At 41.1% G+C, this 15345-nt stretch overlaps 1 protein-coding gene across 2 annotated transcripts; it reads right to left on the bottom strand.

Annotated features, from left to right (window-relative positions):
* Positions 1–458: 458 nt before the first annotated feature.
* Positions 459–14965, bottom strand: larp4b (La ribonucleoprotein 4B). 2 transcript variants are annotated; one of them, XM_079487939.1, is made up of 17 exons: positions 14438–14965; positions 12051–12189; positions 7812–7959; positions 6759–6914; positions 6217–6298; positions 5795–5931; positions 5604–5707; positions 5298–5408; positions 5135–5188; positions 4836–5042; positions 4603–4709; positions 3855–4100; positions 3720–3768; positions 3401–3583; positions 2864–2988; positions 2677–2776; positions 459–2583 (listed from the first exon to the last, which is right to left on the bottom strand). In XM_079487939.1, exons 2-17 carry the CDS (start codon positions 12135–12137, stop codon positions 2353–2355), a joined length of 2127 nt encoding a protein of 708 aa, XP_079344065.1. In that variant the 5' UTR covers positions 12138–12189; positions 14438–14965; the 3' UTR covers positions 459–2352. The 2 variants fall into 2 exon arrangements, with proteins under 2 accessions (XP_079344065.1, XP_079344066.1); XM_079487940.1 differs by having other exon boundaries at positions 3720–3765; positions 14438–14907.
* Positions 14966–15345: the final 380 nt, after the last annotated feature.

Raw genomic sequence — 15345 nt, 5'->3', positions numbered from 1 at the left:
CTACGACATAAAAAGCCTGGAAATCGTTTTAATCATATGGAGATACAGATCATCGGTTATTATGTCCTAAACAAGCATGAGCTCAAAGGAGAATTGATGCTTAGGATGCGCCATCTCGCGGTCATACTTGTAACTACAGGACGTTAAACATTGAAATGTTTGACTTATCCCTCCTATTAAGTGCAAGTTATTGACACCCCATACGTTTTAACGCACAATAAATTAAATATTAGCAAAGAGTGATTTATAATTAAAATATTACTTTTTGAATTGTATATTATAAAGAGTAATACTTTCGGTTTCTGCAGAAACTTCAAAAACTCACAACATACATGAAAATAACTGAATATTGAACGTTTTCTTTCGGACTATTTTCAAGACATTTTTTAAAAACACAATCGTGACACCCTTCAGAGGATGTCAAAGCTACTTTGGGGTCAATTAATAAAATAAATAAAAACACAGCCAGACCTCAAATCCGATTTTTAATTAACATTTATTTTTTTTCCATACATTTTCTCATAACCAATTTTAGGGTACCTTTTTAACATTTTTCCAATTATTTACATCTGTACAGAAAAAGCACACACATACGAGTGTATACATGTACTACAGTTTAGACTACAAGCATTTACACAGGTGAACGAAACAAAACGATAATCCCATCTCAACCCCAAAAGTATTGTGCTACACAAACGCAGTGATCCAGGCACTGTGATGCCTCCACTACATCATCCCGTTTCTACACTTTTGGAATTCAAAGAAAAAAAACTCCAAACTATCATCTAAAAAGTTAAGGCAGAAATATTTTTCAAGTTTAAATAAAATTCAAGTTTTCAAACACTGTTAACTTGTGTGATGTTTCTGGTTTGTTTCATTTTTTCAAAGGTTTACATAATGAAACCTTCACTATTTGAACCACAGTATGCTTCATTTATTGATGGACAAGTGATTAGTTGCATTCAGAGAAACAACAAAAGCGATTTTTTTTGTTTAACAGAGGAAAACAAAAATGAGTCACAGGAAAGATACGAGAGAATATAAACAACAGACTGTGACAAACATCTCGAAGCGTTCTGCACGTGCTCCACGCTGCAGGAAGACATCAAAATAACTGTCCGTCTTGTTCAGCCCAAGACAATCTCAAAAGTTAATGCGAACCAATTAACTGAACGACCGATGAACAGAATATGCATGAAAATGGGGCACGTTGAGTGCGAGATGTACACTGAAACAAGTATGCATAAAGGGAAAAAACCACGAAACAACGCTGGTCTACGTGTGCTGAAGGCTCAGATCTTTTGCTCTTTATGTATGCGTCACTATATAAAATGTACACGATCCCACGCTTTATATATGTGGTGATTTGAAAGCGAATCGGTGAAGGTCATAGGACAGACCTTGGTGCAGTATGGGATTATTTTCCTCAATTTACTCACTGCACCGAATTATCCATGTGACGAACCGTAGCACCACACCAGGATAACAAACAAACAATATAGCCATCGATGGTTTAGATCACAGCAGACTAGGCACATGAACACGTTTCACCCTCACAACCTGAGGACTTTGCTGTGTGAGATCTTCCAGAATTGAATGCCGGGGCATCAGAGCGGATTCTTCTCAAACAATGGCAAGTAGTGAAATTATAATGTGTGCCATTAAAAGGTTTAAAAGAAAAGAAAACAGAGGAAACAAATCAAAAACATAAAAAGCATGCACACAGAAACAGGTTTACAAACACCTGCTACAATATCACATCATTACAATTGATAGAGGAATAGCATGTAAAAAAATAATTCAGAGCTCGAAAACGTCACTCCAGTGCTGGAACATTCGAACATAAAAACACAAAACGGATTTACACGAAAGTCTCACTCATGCATTTGTAATGGCTGGGACCGCTGGGCACGCAAGTACAGACTGCTCCCGGTGATGCCAGTACCAAGACACTTGTTAGCAAAATTATATACATATCACTTTTTTTTTAAAAGGGAAAGAAAAGTGTTTTAGGATCAGCACTATTCAAAAATCAGTATTTCCTTCCAACAGCTCTACTTGAAGTTTAAACAACAAAAAAAAAGAAAAGCACTGAGCTCTGACATAACGTATTTAAATAGTTATTCTCCAACTGGTGCTGGTTCAGTTCCTTGGAAAACAAACAAAGATCTTGCAAACAAAACGAAACGAAAAAGGACAAACCCTTAACGCACAAGTGCTTTTGTCTATAGGCCCTGATTCCAGTGACAAGCTGTCTATGCGTGTACTCGTAGAGATGGTGAGTTAGCGAGGACTTGAGAAGCCCTGACCAACAGTTTGTTCCCATTCGATCCCGGAAGCAGAACCGGATCCTCAGGATTGGTGGAAGGAAGTTGTGCTCGCGGTCCCTCGATCTCCGGCACCCTGATGGCATTTCGGTGTCTCTCTGACGCTCGCGGATTCTTTGGATCTGCGTTCTGCGGTGTCTGGGGTTTTGATGTCATCTGCGGTGGAGTTGGGAGGTCGAGGCTCTGCAGGAGGCTGCTGTGTGGGTGCCTCTCTTATCCTTTGACAGATCTCTGCATAGCTCGGCTTTCGGGGCTCCTGGTCAATCATAAGCATCAATTGGATTAATCAATTTAAACCATCTCGAATCTTGCGTTGCAAAATGCTAATCAAACTTTCTCGAAAACTCACCGTCACTGGATTGCTCAGTGGTGTGGTTTTAGCAGCAGGTATAACGGAGCATTTCTCTGCAGGTGTCTGCGTCTCTTTAGGTTGTTCTACAGGTGTCAGGCTGTGAAAACGCAAATAGCTTATATTACAAAGGAGCCATGTATTATACTTCTATAGCGTTGTATAATACATCACCAGAGGAACCCACTTTTTAGGGGCTGGAGAGGGTGAGGGTTGCTGGTCCACTGGGATTTGAACAGCGGGAGCGGCCTGCACGCATTCTTTGGAGGTCCCTGAGATCACACGGCTGGTGATCACATCCTTATTTAGAGGCTGTCGAGAGACAAAGAAGCCTTTGTGAAACTTTCAGTACAAGGACAGCGCGAACAAACGCGAACAGCTGGACGGTTCAAACCAGGAACTCGCACACAAAAAATACATAAGAAACCCAAGGACTCGTCGTGATTGGCTGATGGCAAGGTCTGCTGAACATGACATTTCATGACTCCAAAATTAATCTGTTCTAATCTATTTCCAATAAATGTTTAAATTAAGAACCATCCCCAATTGTAACCTTGTAACAATTGTAACTAACCCAAATTGTAACCCAAGCAAGCACATTATTACTCAGTTTAATATTAATAAAGTTTATTTGAAGTTCTGAGTAATTCTTTAATATAAAGTACTAATACACATTAAAACCAATTGTTTTGATCCTGCAGCATTAAAACAAACTGATAGAAACCTTGTCTTTCACTGCTCCGGTGACAATGTCAGACAGTCGGTTGTCGAGGCTGTTTTCAGTTTTAACTTCAGGCTTCAGATTTCCCGCAGCTCCAGGCAGAGGAGGAAAGCTGGACAGTCCCAGCTCAAAGCTGGGGGAGGGAGCGCGCTCCTGAACAGGAGGGGGCGACTGCGTGGCTGCTCTCTGCCAAAAACAAACATGCAAAGATGAGCTGCAAAGTACGATAAACGCACATCCATCACTAACTCCGCCGCTCCTGTGATGGAGCTATCTTCACACACTTGTTTAAGCAGTCGGTTGGAATATTGCAAATACATACTGGGAACTTGTTGTCCTCTCGTCTTTTCCTGTAACCATAGCCGCCTCTTCTTTAAAAGAAACAAATGCCATCAAGTTTGTGCAATAAAGAGAATCAGGATCTGGACTGAGTCTATGTAAAGCTGGTGTTTTTTACCTTCCCCGTCCTGCATTTACAGAATAATCCGCCCCGTTCACTTCCATCCGGCCACTTCCCACCTGATCCCGCCTAGGATAGCCCGGACCGCTCTGTAACCGAGGTCGGCTGCCAAAGTGATGTGGCTGTGGAGGACGTGTCCCGTTGGGGACTCTCTCCGAAGGGAAGGTCGAGAAAGTGGCGGGGCTGTCCAGCAGAGTAGTTCCACGGTCTGCCGTGAGTCGAATGTGTGTTTTGTTGTGGTTCCTGTGCGGATGAAACACATACAGCTTTGATTTAATGTTGCTGGATGTTGACATAATGCAGATTAAAAATGTTCTGAACGGTTATTTCCTTTAAAAGCAACAACACTGCCAAAGGCGGTTCTAGTTGATTTATAGTTCTTGTTTGTCATTCGGGATGCATTCAAGCACATTAGTGTGAATGCTACAAATATAATATCAAATGCCTTTCCAACTACCTTTGAATACAAGTTGTCAGATCAAAAAATGTTACTTGTTTACATCTGTATTTAGATTCGTCTCATCTGCCCATTGAATCCAATTGGACAAATATTAATAACAGATGTAAATATGGCTTCAGATGAACAGCCAGAGTCAGAGCAAAAAGTGTTGAGCTAATGTAAACAGATGACGCCGACAGCAGTGAACTATTTATTATATAGCAGAGCCTGCCTGCACACTTGAAAGTGCTATATAAATATATTTAACAGATGTTTTCACTGTAAGAGATTAAAAAAATAAAGTACCTGTTTCGAGGTGCGAATTGTCTGACAGTTAGTGGAGAAGTGGCTGATTTAAAAGCCGGAGAACCAGCAAAGCCATTAATAAATGCAGGGCTGGGAAATTGAGTAACCTGGAGGAAGAAAATAAGGCAATATATCTTTTTAATAAAGACATACTATTTGACAGACCGTACATCAGTTGAGAAAACAACGATATTTGCCAAACATTGCATGTCCCGTGTGAACAAGGCACTTACCAGTGTAGGGTCCAGGTAACTCTGGGTAGCTGACCAGCCCTGAGGGGTCACAAGCCGGTAAAGAGGAAACTGCTGCTGTGCTCCATACACGGGTGGGATGTAGTAGGGGGTGTAGCGCTGCTGGACATTCGAGGACACGTCCACTGGCCGATACCCATTCTTTGGCACAAAGGTGTTGACGGCAATGGCCTTGGCCTTTATTCTAGCCTAGAATTCATGCGAATGTGTATGTGTGTTAATATTCATACCCGCAACACTTGCATATGAAATAAAATGTAGTATCAAAAATGTCATGCTACCTTAATCGGCTTTCCTTGAAATGTTTTTACCTCTTCTCTAAGATACTGATATGCCTGAAAACAAACAATGTATGAAGCTTAGGAACCGCAAGTAAGACTTATTAAAAATCCTGAGGCTAGAATCTGAAAGGATCGAGTCAAGAGAAATGAATGCGACATTTACCAGCTGTGCATCTGCCTCGGATTCAAAGGTGATAAACCAGTTGTCGTTGTAGGCAAACTCACAGTTGATGAATTTGGGTAACTTTTCACCCTTAAACAGCGCTTCAACTTCCTATAAAAAAAAACGAAAGCCAAACAAACACATCTTTTGAAAACAGAGCCATAAAAAGCTTGTAATGCGTGACACTAGCAACGCTACGCAGAAACCAAACATTACTTATAGAATGTAAAAGTGGTACTGAACAAAAAGCATCAGCCAAATGCATAAAAATAATGTTAAAAACAGAGATGATGGCATGTTGCATACCTCCAGAGGAGTGGCCTCAGGAACTTCTCTGAGAATGACGATACAGCGGTTCTGATTGGGCCGTACTTTCTCTCCACATTTGTCCACTTGGACCAGAGGCAACGCTACAGTCAACAACACATAATTAGTATGAATGCCAAAAACTCCACACTACGAGCCAGAGATACGACTGCTGGAACAGTGTGACTCACTTTTTAAGATGTCTGCAATGAGATCCACGTCAGCGGTGAGTTTCTTGATTTGATCGAGGTTCGCTAAAGTCACAATTGGCACATATTGGTCGCTGTCCATTTGTGAGATGAGGTACATGTCGTTTGCTAGATTCTCCCTGGAAGAGAGCAGAGCCTTTTAGGAACATGTACAAGAGTGATAATACATTTGGTTAACACTTGATATATATAACACATAATGATATATTGACACTTGGAAGTCTGAAAGCGACATTTATAATTTTAGATAAGGCTTCATTACATTCCAAAGGTCAAATCCAAGGTTTTCACAACAAGGCAAAGGACAAAGAAACCTTGAGTTCAGGGCCGATGCTTCTGTCAGGATCATCTGCAAATCAAAACGCTAGCACAATGTGATCAGCTGTGACATTGCTAGTAATCACCTAGAGAGGCAGTACTCCAGTGTTGCCTTCAGCTGTTCTCGAAGGTCCTCGAGCTGTCTGGAGGAGTCGGAGTCATCCACTCCTGCACAAACAAATAAACAGAATCATTTGAGCGCGATAGCTAAAATCGCATTATAGTGAGAAAAGAAATGTACACTACTGTAATCCGCTTGTTAAGCCTGACATTACACACCCCCACATATGGAAGGTCATATACAGTTTAAGGGTCCCATCGCTAGGGCTGTGCAATTCATCGAAAAATGTATCGTAATCGTCAATTTTAGCCTAAATCAAAAAATGCTAATATACACTCATGGCGAGCTTTAAAACTATCGGAAAACCGCGATCCCAGCCTGGCCATTCAGCTATTAATTTTTCAGAATTTGTTCAAATATTGATGTATGAGATTCAGTGAGCCTGATGACTATAGTGTATACTTTGAGTTAATACATGTTTTGCTTAAATATGCAGTAGGAGTAAACAGTGCTCATAAACATGGCAAACTGACACCAGTCTGAAAAAGAGACTGAAAACAGGATTACCTTTCATTCTGGTGTTCTGGTTTGACACAATGCCCTTCTCACTGGCTGAGCTTCCCATGTACACGGATTCTGGCTGTGCTGCAAATGGCAGCTCTACAGAGGTAGATACCTGCTGTTCCTCATTCCAGTTCCCTTTGTCTTCACTGTTATTATAACCTAGCGTGAACAACAAAGAAATAGATCAAAACAACTAATAAACAATGTTTATTAGTTGCCTAATGGTTTCAATTTCAGTCTGTGCCTCACATCAAGCTATCATATTGCATTAGAAGACTTAAAATAGCACAGGAGTCATATGAAGCCGTATGGTTATTTTAAATTATTTTTGAAGCTTCACGGCCTTACAATTCATTCACTGTATATAACGCTACAATTTATTAAATGATAATGTCAAACAAGATCCACGCTAGAAAGTGATGCAGGCTTGGAACGACATGGCGTTTATTGAATAAATGATTAATGGCATTCAGAATTAATCAACAAACATAATAAATACTAAATTTATATAAACAGTACACAGGCATATATTTGAAAACACAAAAATGTTAGATGCAATTAATTGCTATGAATGATTTGACAGCAACAAATTATAATTTTAAATAGTTTTATTAATATCTTCAATATGAAAATATTTTATTTGTTGTTTATACATACAATTCTGTTAAGTTTTGGCAATTCTGGTATATGCTTTTGTCATTTTATAATTTATTTTTTTATGTTGCTACATGAGACTAAATCATTTTTATTTTCGTTTTTGCTTATTATAACATTAGTGTTTTAAAGTTATTTCAGTGTATTTTTTAGCCAACATTAAAACATTTTCTTTAGTTAAGATTTTCCAAGAATTTTTAGATCGACATTCTATTTAAATACAATGAACAGAAACGTTTTATATTTTAGTAAATAATTACCTATTAACATATACACAAATTAAATATGCACAGTAAATATACATATTATGTAAACACAAATTTGTATTCTGGGTCCGATTTATCATTTAACAGCCCTAATATCTTTGTGAACAATATTACATGCAGTTTAATGGTGGTTTACCTCCTGAGATGCTGTCTGATGGGTCATCGTCCGCATTCACCCATGACCGCTCAGAATCCGTGCAGGTTGGAGCAGAGGCCTGCGGTTTAGGCATGTAATTGGCCCATGCCTTTGCATTGGGATTGAGGTCAGAGATCTTGGAAGATTCCTGCAAGAGCAGAAACACTGTTAGACGTGTGGTTTTGCATTAGCCTCATCTATAATGCAATTTCAACCGTGGACACTTTACAGGTGCTTCTCATTCATATATATACAGTGACCTCAACGCACAAGACCAAACAAATCAGTGAGTCTACTCACAAGTTCATTGTAAGCATTCTGCCAGTCCCAGACACAAGATCCATCGTTCACTAACAGGTTATATGGGTAGGGTGCTATGAATGCCAGTGAAGTCTGAAAATCCTCTGATTCAACGGGGTCAGATTCACAATTGTGTTGGAGGGTAATGTTCGTGTCACAAACATCACGGCCCCATGCTGACACCAAAGCACATGACTGGTTATCAGGAAACAGGGCATGTGGATCTTCCGCCCACACCGGAAGATAATCTGCATCATCGCTCAACTCTGACTTCCCAAGAAGGTCAGTCACCATACTCAGCATTCCCTGCTCGCCCTCCAATTCATCAACACAAACCAATTCAAACCCAGTCTTTTCAGCCTGCGCAGGACCAGTGTATTGAACGCTATTATGAAGATGTATCTCATAAGATGGTGTTGTGGCATAAACATCAACCTGGTCAGGTTCTACCGGTAATGGAATTGTAACAGAAAAATCTGCTTCGCGAATCGCATCAAAGTCTTTCAAAACACACGGATTGACATCAAATGCTCTGCAAACAGAAGAGTCCCAGGTTAGAAGTTGGCCACCGTGTGGCACAGTTGGTGGACAGCTCTCGATGTACGCATAACTGCCTTCGTGGCCTTGTATGGCACATGACTGCGTCTCTCCAGTTTCAAGTGACAGTTCTGCGGTACTCCCGAAAGGAATGCCGCAGTCAACACCAGCTCCTCCCGTTTCAGAGGAGATCACGCACGTGTCACGAAGGTCTCCGTGCTCTCGACTGCATGTAACTGAAGATCTTTGCGTGTCATTGGCAGGCTGTTCTGAAGCAGCGTCCTGGCAAGCACTTTCAATTTTCAATGAGCAATCAAAGGCATTTAACGCTTCAGATTGACATGGTCCATCAGCAAAACAAACAGATTTTATAGAGTCACTGTAGGAAACGACATCATTTAGGCGACTAGCCAGCTCCAAAGCCGGGATAATTCCCTGTGGCTCTGATATTTCGACATTGGTTTCGCCATCATCGGCACATAAACAAACCTCATTCAGTCTCTTCCGTTCATCCTCACTGAGGCAATCGCCAGCAACATGTTGTAAACACGTCTCTCCTATTTCACTGTCCATGATTTGTTCATGTGCTGCAGGGGATTCAGTTCCCACCTGTATTAAATGACTCAATGCAACCGGATTTTCATTATTACAGATATTATTGCATGCTTTTTCAACTTGGGTGGCATTGCTTTGAGAGAGATCAGCCGCAGGCAGTGTGTTTGTGAAAACTTCAACAATAGAAGAAAAACCTGTATTTTGATGATCAACTTCTGTATGGTTTTCATCGCATTTAGTAGTGACTTCAAAGTTCAAGGTGTCCACAAGAGCATCCGCCCTTATGTCTCTTGCACACAGTTCATCACTTGCGAAATTTGCATTTGGTCCTACATTATGTTCCACGTTTGGAAAGTCACAAGATTCTGACACAACCTCAGTCTGGGCACTGGGAAAGACGTCGCAAGTGTAGACGTCTGTGCTTAAATTCGATCCCATCTTCTCATCTTCAACATTAAAAACAAGACGGGGACCTTCTTCTATGTCTATGTGAGATGGATTATTGGAATCTTTACATGCCTCAACAACCTTTAAGATATCAGATACAGTTCCTTCAATTTGCGATAAACTATACTGGCACAGATTTAACATGTCCTCCTCCGGTGTTGACATTTGTTTCGGTTCAACTTCGGTCTTAAAGCAACGAGGTGATTCTAAATGATCGGTAAACAGATGAGATTTTAAGATTTGTTTTAAAGGTTCAACGTTTTGAGAGGATTCGGTCTCATCTAAGATCTCTGAAGCAGATATATCCAGTGATTTGTTGTTGACTTGCTCAAGCTGGGAATTCTTGGAAGCACTGTGATCAGATTCTACGATACCTGCATTAAAGTCGCTAAGTGAAGAACGAGAATCATCAACATTATCTAACACACCATCAATCTGTGTCTTCTCAACATTTACGCACATGGATTCTCCGCAGTCAACACTTTTACTTAAACTGTGTTCTTTCTCAGATTCCAGCTCAAATTCGTGCTGTACAATATCATCCGGAGGGCCACTTAAGTCTTGCAGCGGTTGTCTCAACTCCAAAAACTCTCCAAATCCATCCCAAACTCTGTTGTGCACATTCAGTTGAGACGTATGCTCCACATCTGTGCCACTGTAACCTGAGCTACTACAAGGGTCTTGCTGGTTTTGAAGTAGGTAACCAAAGTCCCCCTTCGACCACGTGGTATCTGGACTTGAATTCAGTATAGACCCCTGTCCATTTTGTTCAAGCGGATTTTGAGAGGGTTGATCAATGGCGTCCTCTACAGTACAGAAAACACAGGCAACTTGACTTTCTTCCTCAAGGCCGTGCTCTATACACATGTTTTCAATTGAACACGTGTTCTCTGTATCTTTACAAGGACAGGAAACGTTTTCAGATGAAAGCTTTATATTTTCCTGTCCGGGAAATATTTTAAGAGAATCTGGGAGGGCGTTTTCCTCATTTGTAAGTGGCACATGTACTGGTAGACTGGTAGAACACTCGGATACGTTCTTCTGCAAGGGTTCTTTCGCCGTTTGTTGTGTTGCTGTGATTTCACATAAACAGCCCGAATCTGATATTCCGTGGTCCTCCGGGGGTAATGAATTATCAAGCGAAGCCTTTTCGGAGACAGCTGGTGAGCTTGCGTACCTGACTGCGTCAGCCTCTGTCACAGATTGGTGCCCACACTCACTCCCCAGATCCTCCAAATCAATCAAGCAGATTCTGTAGAAACTCTGCTCTTTTTTAAAGCTGCGTTTGGTAATGACCGGCTCAGAATTTCCCTCAGCTGACTCATACGGCTTTACTGGGCTCCCAGAGCATTTATTGAGCATTGAGCTGATATGGTTTGGAGTGGACACATGTTTTGATTGTTCGCCGTGCACTTCCCACGACATGTTTATTTGCTCCTCTTTTGCATTAACAGAAACACCCAAGTGCTGATCCTTTAAAACGCATGACTGATTTTCCTTTAGTGCAGTGTTCTCGCTCTTGCTGTCAGTTAATTCTTCAAAATGAGACGGGTGACCTTCGCAAAACCATTTGGCTCTCATTACGGCAGTTTCAGCTATTTTTTGTTTCACAGAGTTCAATGTTTCCGTTTTCTTAATTTGCCCATCGTATATATCTTTCCCTGCATTTCCTTGTTGTACCGTAGGCTCGTGGACAGGTGGGGCGCCGTCAGGGGTCTCCCAAAATGTTGTCCCATCTTGTATGCTGCTACCACCCTCTTTAATGGCATGGAGACTCGCAGACAAGTTTGTGCTGGACTCGTCACAGCTGGCATCTAAAGCAGTGTTTAGTTTCCCATTTTGAGAAGGCTTCTCTTCGGCCAGATCAGCAACAGACCACGCACGCTCTCCGCTGTCTTTTACCGCAGAACCGTTAGGAATATCAGCTTGTAAAAGACTCGTTCTCTCGCTGACCAGGTTAGGGTTCAACTCCTTGCTGAAACAACACCCCATACTTTTAATTTTGTGACGGGAGAAACTTCTTCACAACTTGTAGCTCCTCTCACAAGCTCCTCGGAGAGGGAAAGAGAGACAGAGGCGCACGATTTGCCTGCTTAGCCCCCTCCCCAGACCCGAAATAGCACATTTAAATTTATACGAGTGACTCACATGGGCCTGTCACTCAAATGTGAGATCTCTCCAAAGATTGGTGCTTTAATGGATGCTGTACTTGCATTGTATGAACGGGATCTGCTGCTTGGCACAGGTCCAAAACACAAGGGTGGTTCATACAATTGCCTTTTCACAACGCCCAAAGCTGGGAGGTGTGTCTCAGCTGTTTTGTTAGTAAGTCCCATATCAGTCCCCTGGTATGCAACACATTTAGACAGATAAACTAGCAATATCTGACGTATACTTTACCAGTAGTGGAATCTCTTTCTCCTTCGCTTCCTGTGACTGTTGCACCTGTGGCTCCACGATAGTTTTTCCTTCCTGGTCTGAAGTCATGAGCTGTCCAGGTTCTAGCTCCGTACGCAGAGCTCTTCAGACCGCCGGGGAACTGCAGGCGATGAGAACGAAATAGAAGAATTGTACAACTCCATTTAGAAGACAGTGTAAACAGTTGGGCGGTCTGCCACAAACACTGATACAACACATTGCATGTAATATATTTAAGGAAACATGAACGGAGACAGTTAACACTAGTAAAACAAACCACATCCTAAACCAAAAATACATCAAAGATCAAGAGTAAAGTTTATATATTATCTTTATAGTAATATTATTATTACTTATTATAGTATATTATAGTAACAAGCAATTCACAATTTTTGCTGCACCCATATTTCATCATAATGCAAAAAAAAATATCGTTTCTAAAATAGACTGATAGTTTTCCGATTCTGGAATATGGAATAATGAGGGGTTGAGTAGAATATAAACAGTTGATTAAATTTTACTGATAATTTATTTCAAATTTTGACTAAAAATGTCACATCCAAAACACTCGAATTGCCTTACCCTATAACCTGCAACATACACTAAAAGGTATGTTAATGTCACACTAATGTCATTCTAAACATGTATTACTGCGCAACGCCAAATAAGATATTTTGAAAAATGTTGGTAACCAAACTACATTCCATTGTATGGAGACAAACTCACAGACACCTCTGATACGAACACAAAAATGACACAAATTGTACACATGTTTTGAACATAAGTTAATAGATCATAAGTGAATAAACATTTTTGAGTGAAGTTAAAACAAGCGTGAAACAAAACATTTCTACATCGACAACGTTTTAAAGTCGGTATGAAACAGAAGTATCGATCGTCTTTATATCCGAAACAAACAACTTCTGAAATGAGGAAGAAAAAAAAAGTAGGGCGGGATCTGTCACTGTGTCTACACCGGACGTGGCACGATGCGTCAAAAGACAATAGAACTCATAAGAAACCATTATAATTTTACACCTTGGCCACACTTGATGCGGAGGGTGCGATGCAATGCGACACGTCCGGTGTAGACAAGGTGTGTCAGTCATTGCAGCCCCGCCCTCGCACCAGTCCTCCTGACCAGAAGTGAAGAGAGGTCGTTTTGAGAGGGGGCGGAGCTTGACGTTTTTGATTACAAGAGCACATGAATTTAAAAAAAATAATGCAATGCACCAATATATATATAGTTTATAATACATAACCAATGTGTAAAATAATTAGAATAATCGTTTTTTATTTCACACCGACTTTAAATTTGAACTGTACAGTTAAGCTGACTGGTCAATATTGACTACGGAGGGCATCATTGAATGTGCCGACATCATCAAACCTTACAAACACTTAGAATACTGCAAAAACAGGTATACTGAACACAGTTCATGTAAAATACCACACATTCCAGACCGGTTTCTTTTTTTAGAGCAGACGTTTTAGTTGCCAAGATTGCATTCATGATGCCTCTGGGTTTTTTTAAATAAAAAAAGTGTAAGGAGCATTACACTCTTTAACGTAAAAAAATCAGTAGGCTTCCAAGCATGTGTAGTAAACAGTTGCCAGGAATATATACCCATGGTTTTAACAAAAATATGTACTGCGCCAATCTGAATTAATGCATGCATGTAAAATATTATTCAATCTGCTCACCTGCTTGATATGGTAACCTAATAACTACAAAAAAATCTTTATTATAACAGCTTCTCCATAATGTTAAAGGCTGACTCAGACAGCCCTTTTAAATCTCAACACATGGGGGATGTTTACATTGGGAGAGCACAAAAACATGAAAGATCATTCTAAAACAACAAAAACACACGGCATGGTACAAAACGCCACACACAAATCATATGCAAGCTACATAAAATGAAATGTAAAAAGGTGAATAGGAGATGTCAGACAAAGTATATCTATATGTGTCAAAAGACACGAAAGGCCAAATCAACCCCCCCAATACAACAGACAGCAGCTAGCCCTCAAACTCAAGCCAGCCTTTAAAAAGTTAACTCGTATCGCAAACTGACATAACTACAACAAATATTTACATCTACAATGTCAACCCCCGAGTAGCAGAAGGTAACGTCAATATTAGTCTGACAGTGCGTGAAACAGACAGACTGCGTGTTAGCCTACAGGCTAAAGGCTGGTAAATAATGGGCAGCTAGCAGGAACTCCGTTAGCTCGACTTGCTAACTTCGAATGTCAAAGAAACGCGTCAAATGTTCATTCGTGGGTAAAACGACGCTCTAAAACTACACGGAGAAGTAAACCGGGACGAAATTAAACGCCATACTCGTTCACATGAGTTTACTCACCTGTATCTGCTCTCCGCACACGGGAGACTGTTGTGGGCCCAAACGTCTGACTTCAACGCACGAAACTTAGAAAAACAAACGCACAAATCCGCGCAGGAAACTTTGAAACCGCAACAAAACGTCCAACAGCGTCCAATCGCCACCAGCTTCTCGATATCCGGCGCGATGTTGAATTTTAAAGGTCTGTTTGAGCAACTGGCTAACGTTTGTTGTCGCGAATGATAACAGGACGAGAGTGAACGTGTGTTATTCTTCGAAACGGGTTGAATCGCGGTACGCGAAATGAGAGTAATTCCAATTGTATGTGCTAGTTAAACTGAGATACGACGAACGGCGCCGCACTGGACCGAAGCCACACGCCTCTTCCCCTCCCCGTATATTTGTGTCCGGAGTTCAGCTTCACTCTCTCGGCCAAACCGCACCACGAACTCCCGCCTAGAGCCGCTTTATGGACTAGCCCGCCCACTCTCTTGCGCGGCCCTTTCCGTAACTTAACGGCTGTGGCTTCCACCCGCAGTTCAATGGCGCCTGTCTGTAGGGAGCGCCAAACGCAACATATTGTTCGAATCTAAAACTATTTATGTTACATTTTACGAAGTGTTTGCATGCGTATGTGATGTATTTAAATGTAAACGTACCTCAAAGGGGATGTGTGTGTGTTGACATTTAATTGTTGATGTTTATGCGAAAATACACTCTTTGACCAATTGTCCTCACAGATAACGAATGTAACCAATGGGAGGCTCCACTCGACAGCACGTGACTTGTTTGTATTTGAGTGGATGGTCTGATCAGTCGTGAGAGAGTCTTTGCTTCCGCTTCATCTGCGCGGTTTTGTGGTTGGTGGAGACGGCGTACGGATACTAATAATGGCCAAAAAGCGTTTCTGGTCGCTGTTTAACTCCAAA

The sequence above is a fragment of the Barbatula barbatula genome, assembly GCF_947034865.1.
Source record: "Barbatula barbatula genome assembly, chromosome: 23".
NCBI lineage: Eukaryota > Metazoa > Chordata > Actinopteri > Cypriniformes > Nemacheilidae > Barbatula > Barbatula barbatula.
The sequence above is the reverse complement of the archived record's forward strand: the minus strand, read 5'-3'. Positions and strand labels throughout refer to the sequence as shown.

Coding starts and splice junctions, on each gene's coding strand:
- larp4b (XM_079487939.1), bottom strand. CDS start 12,137: ATGACTTCAGACCAGGAAGGAAAAACTATCGTGGAGCCACAGGTGCAA. Junction 5,189..5,297: donor CCGAGGCAGATGCACAGCTG/GTAAATGTCGCA, acceptor GTTTGTTTTCAG/GCATATCAGTATCTTAGAGA. Junction 2,584..2,676: donor CACTGAGCAATCCAGTGACG/GTGAGTTTTCGA, acceptor ATGATTGACCAG/GAGCCCCGAAAGCCGAGCTA.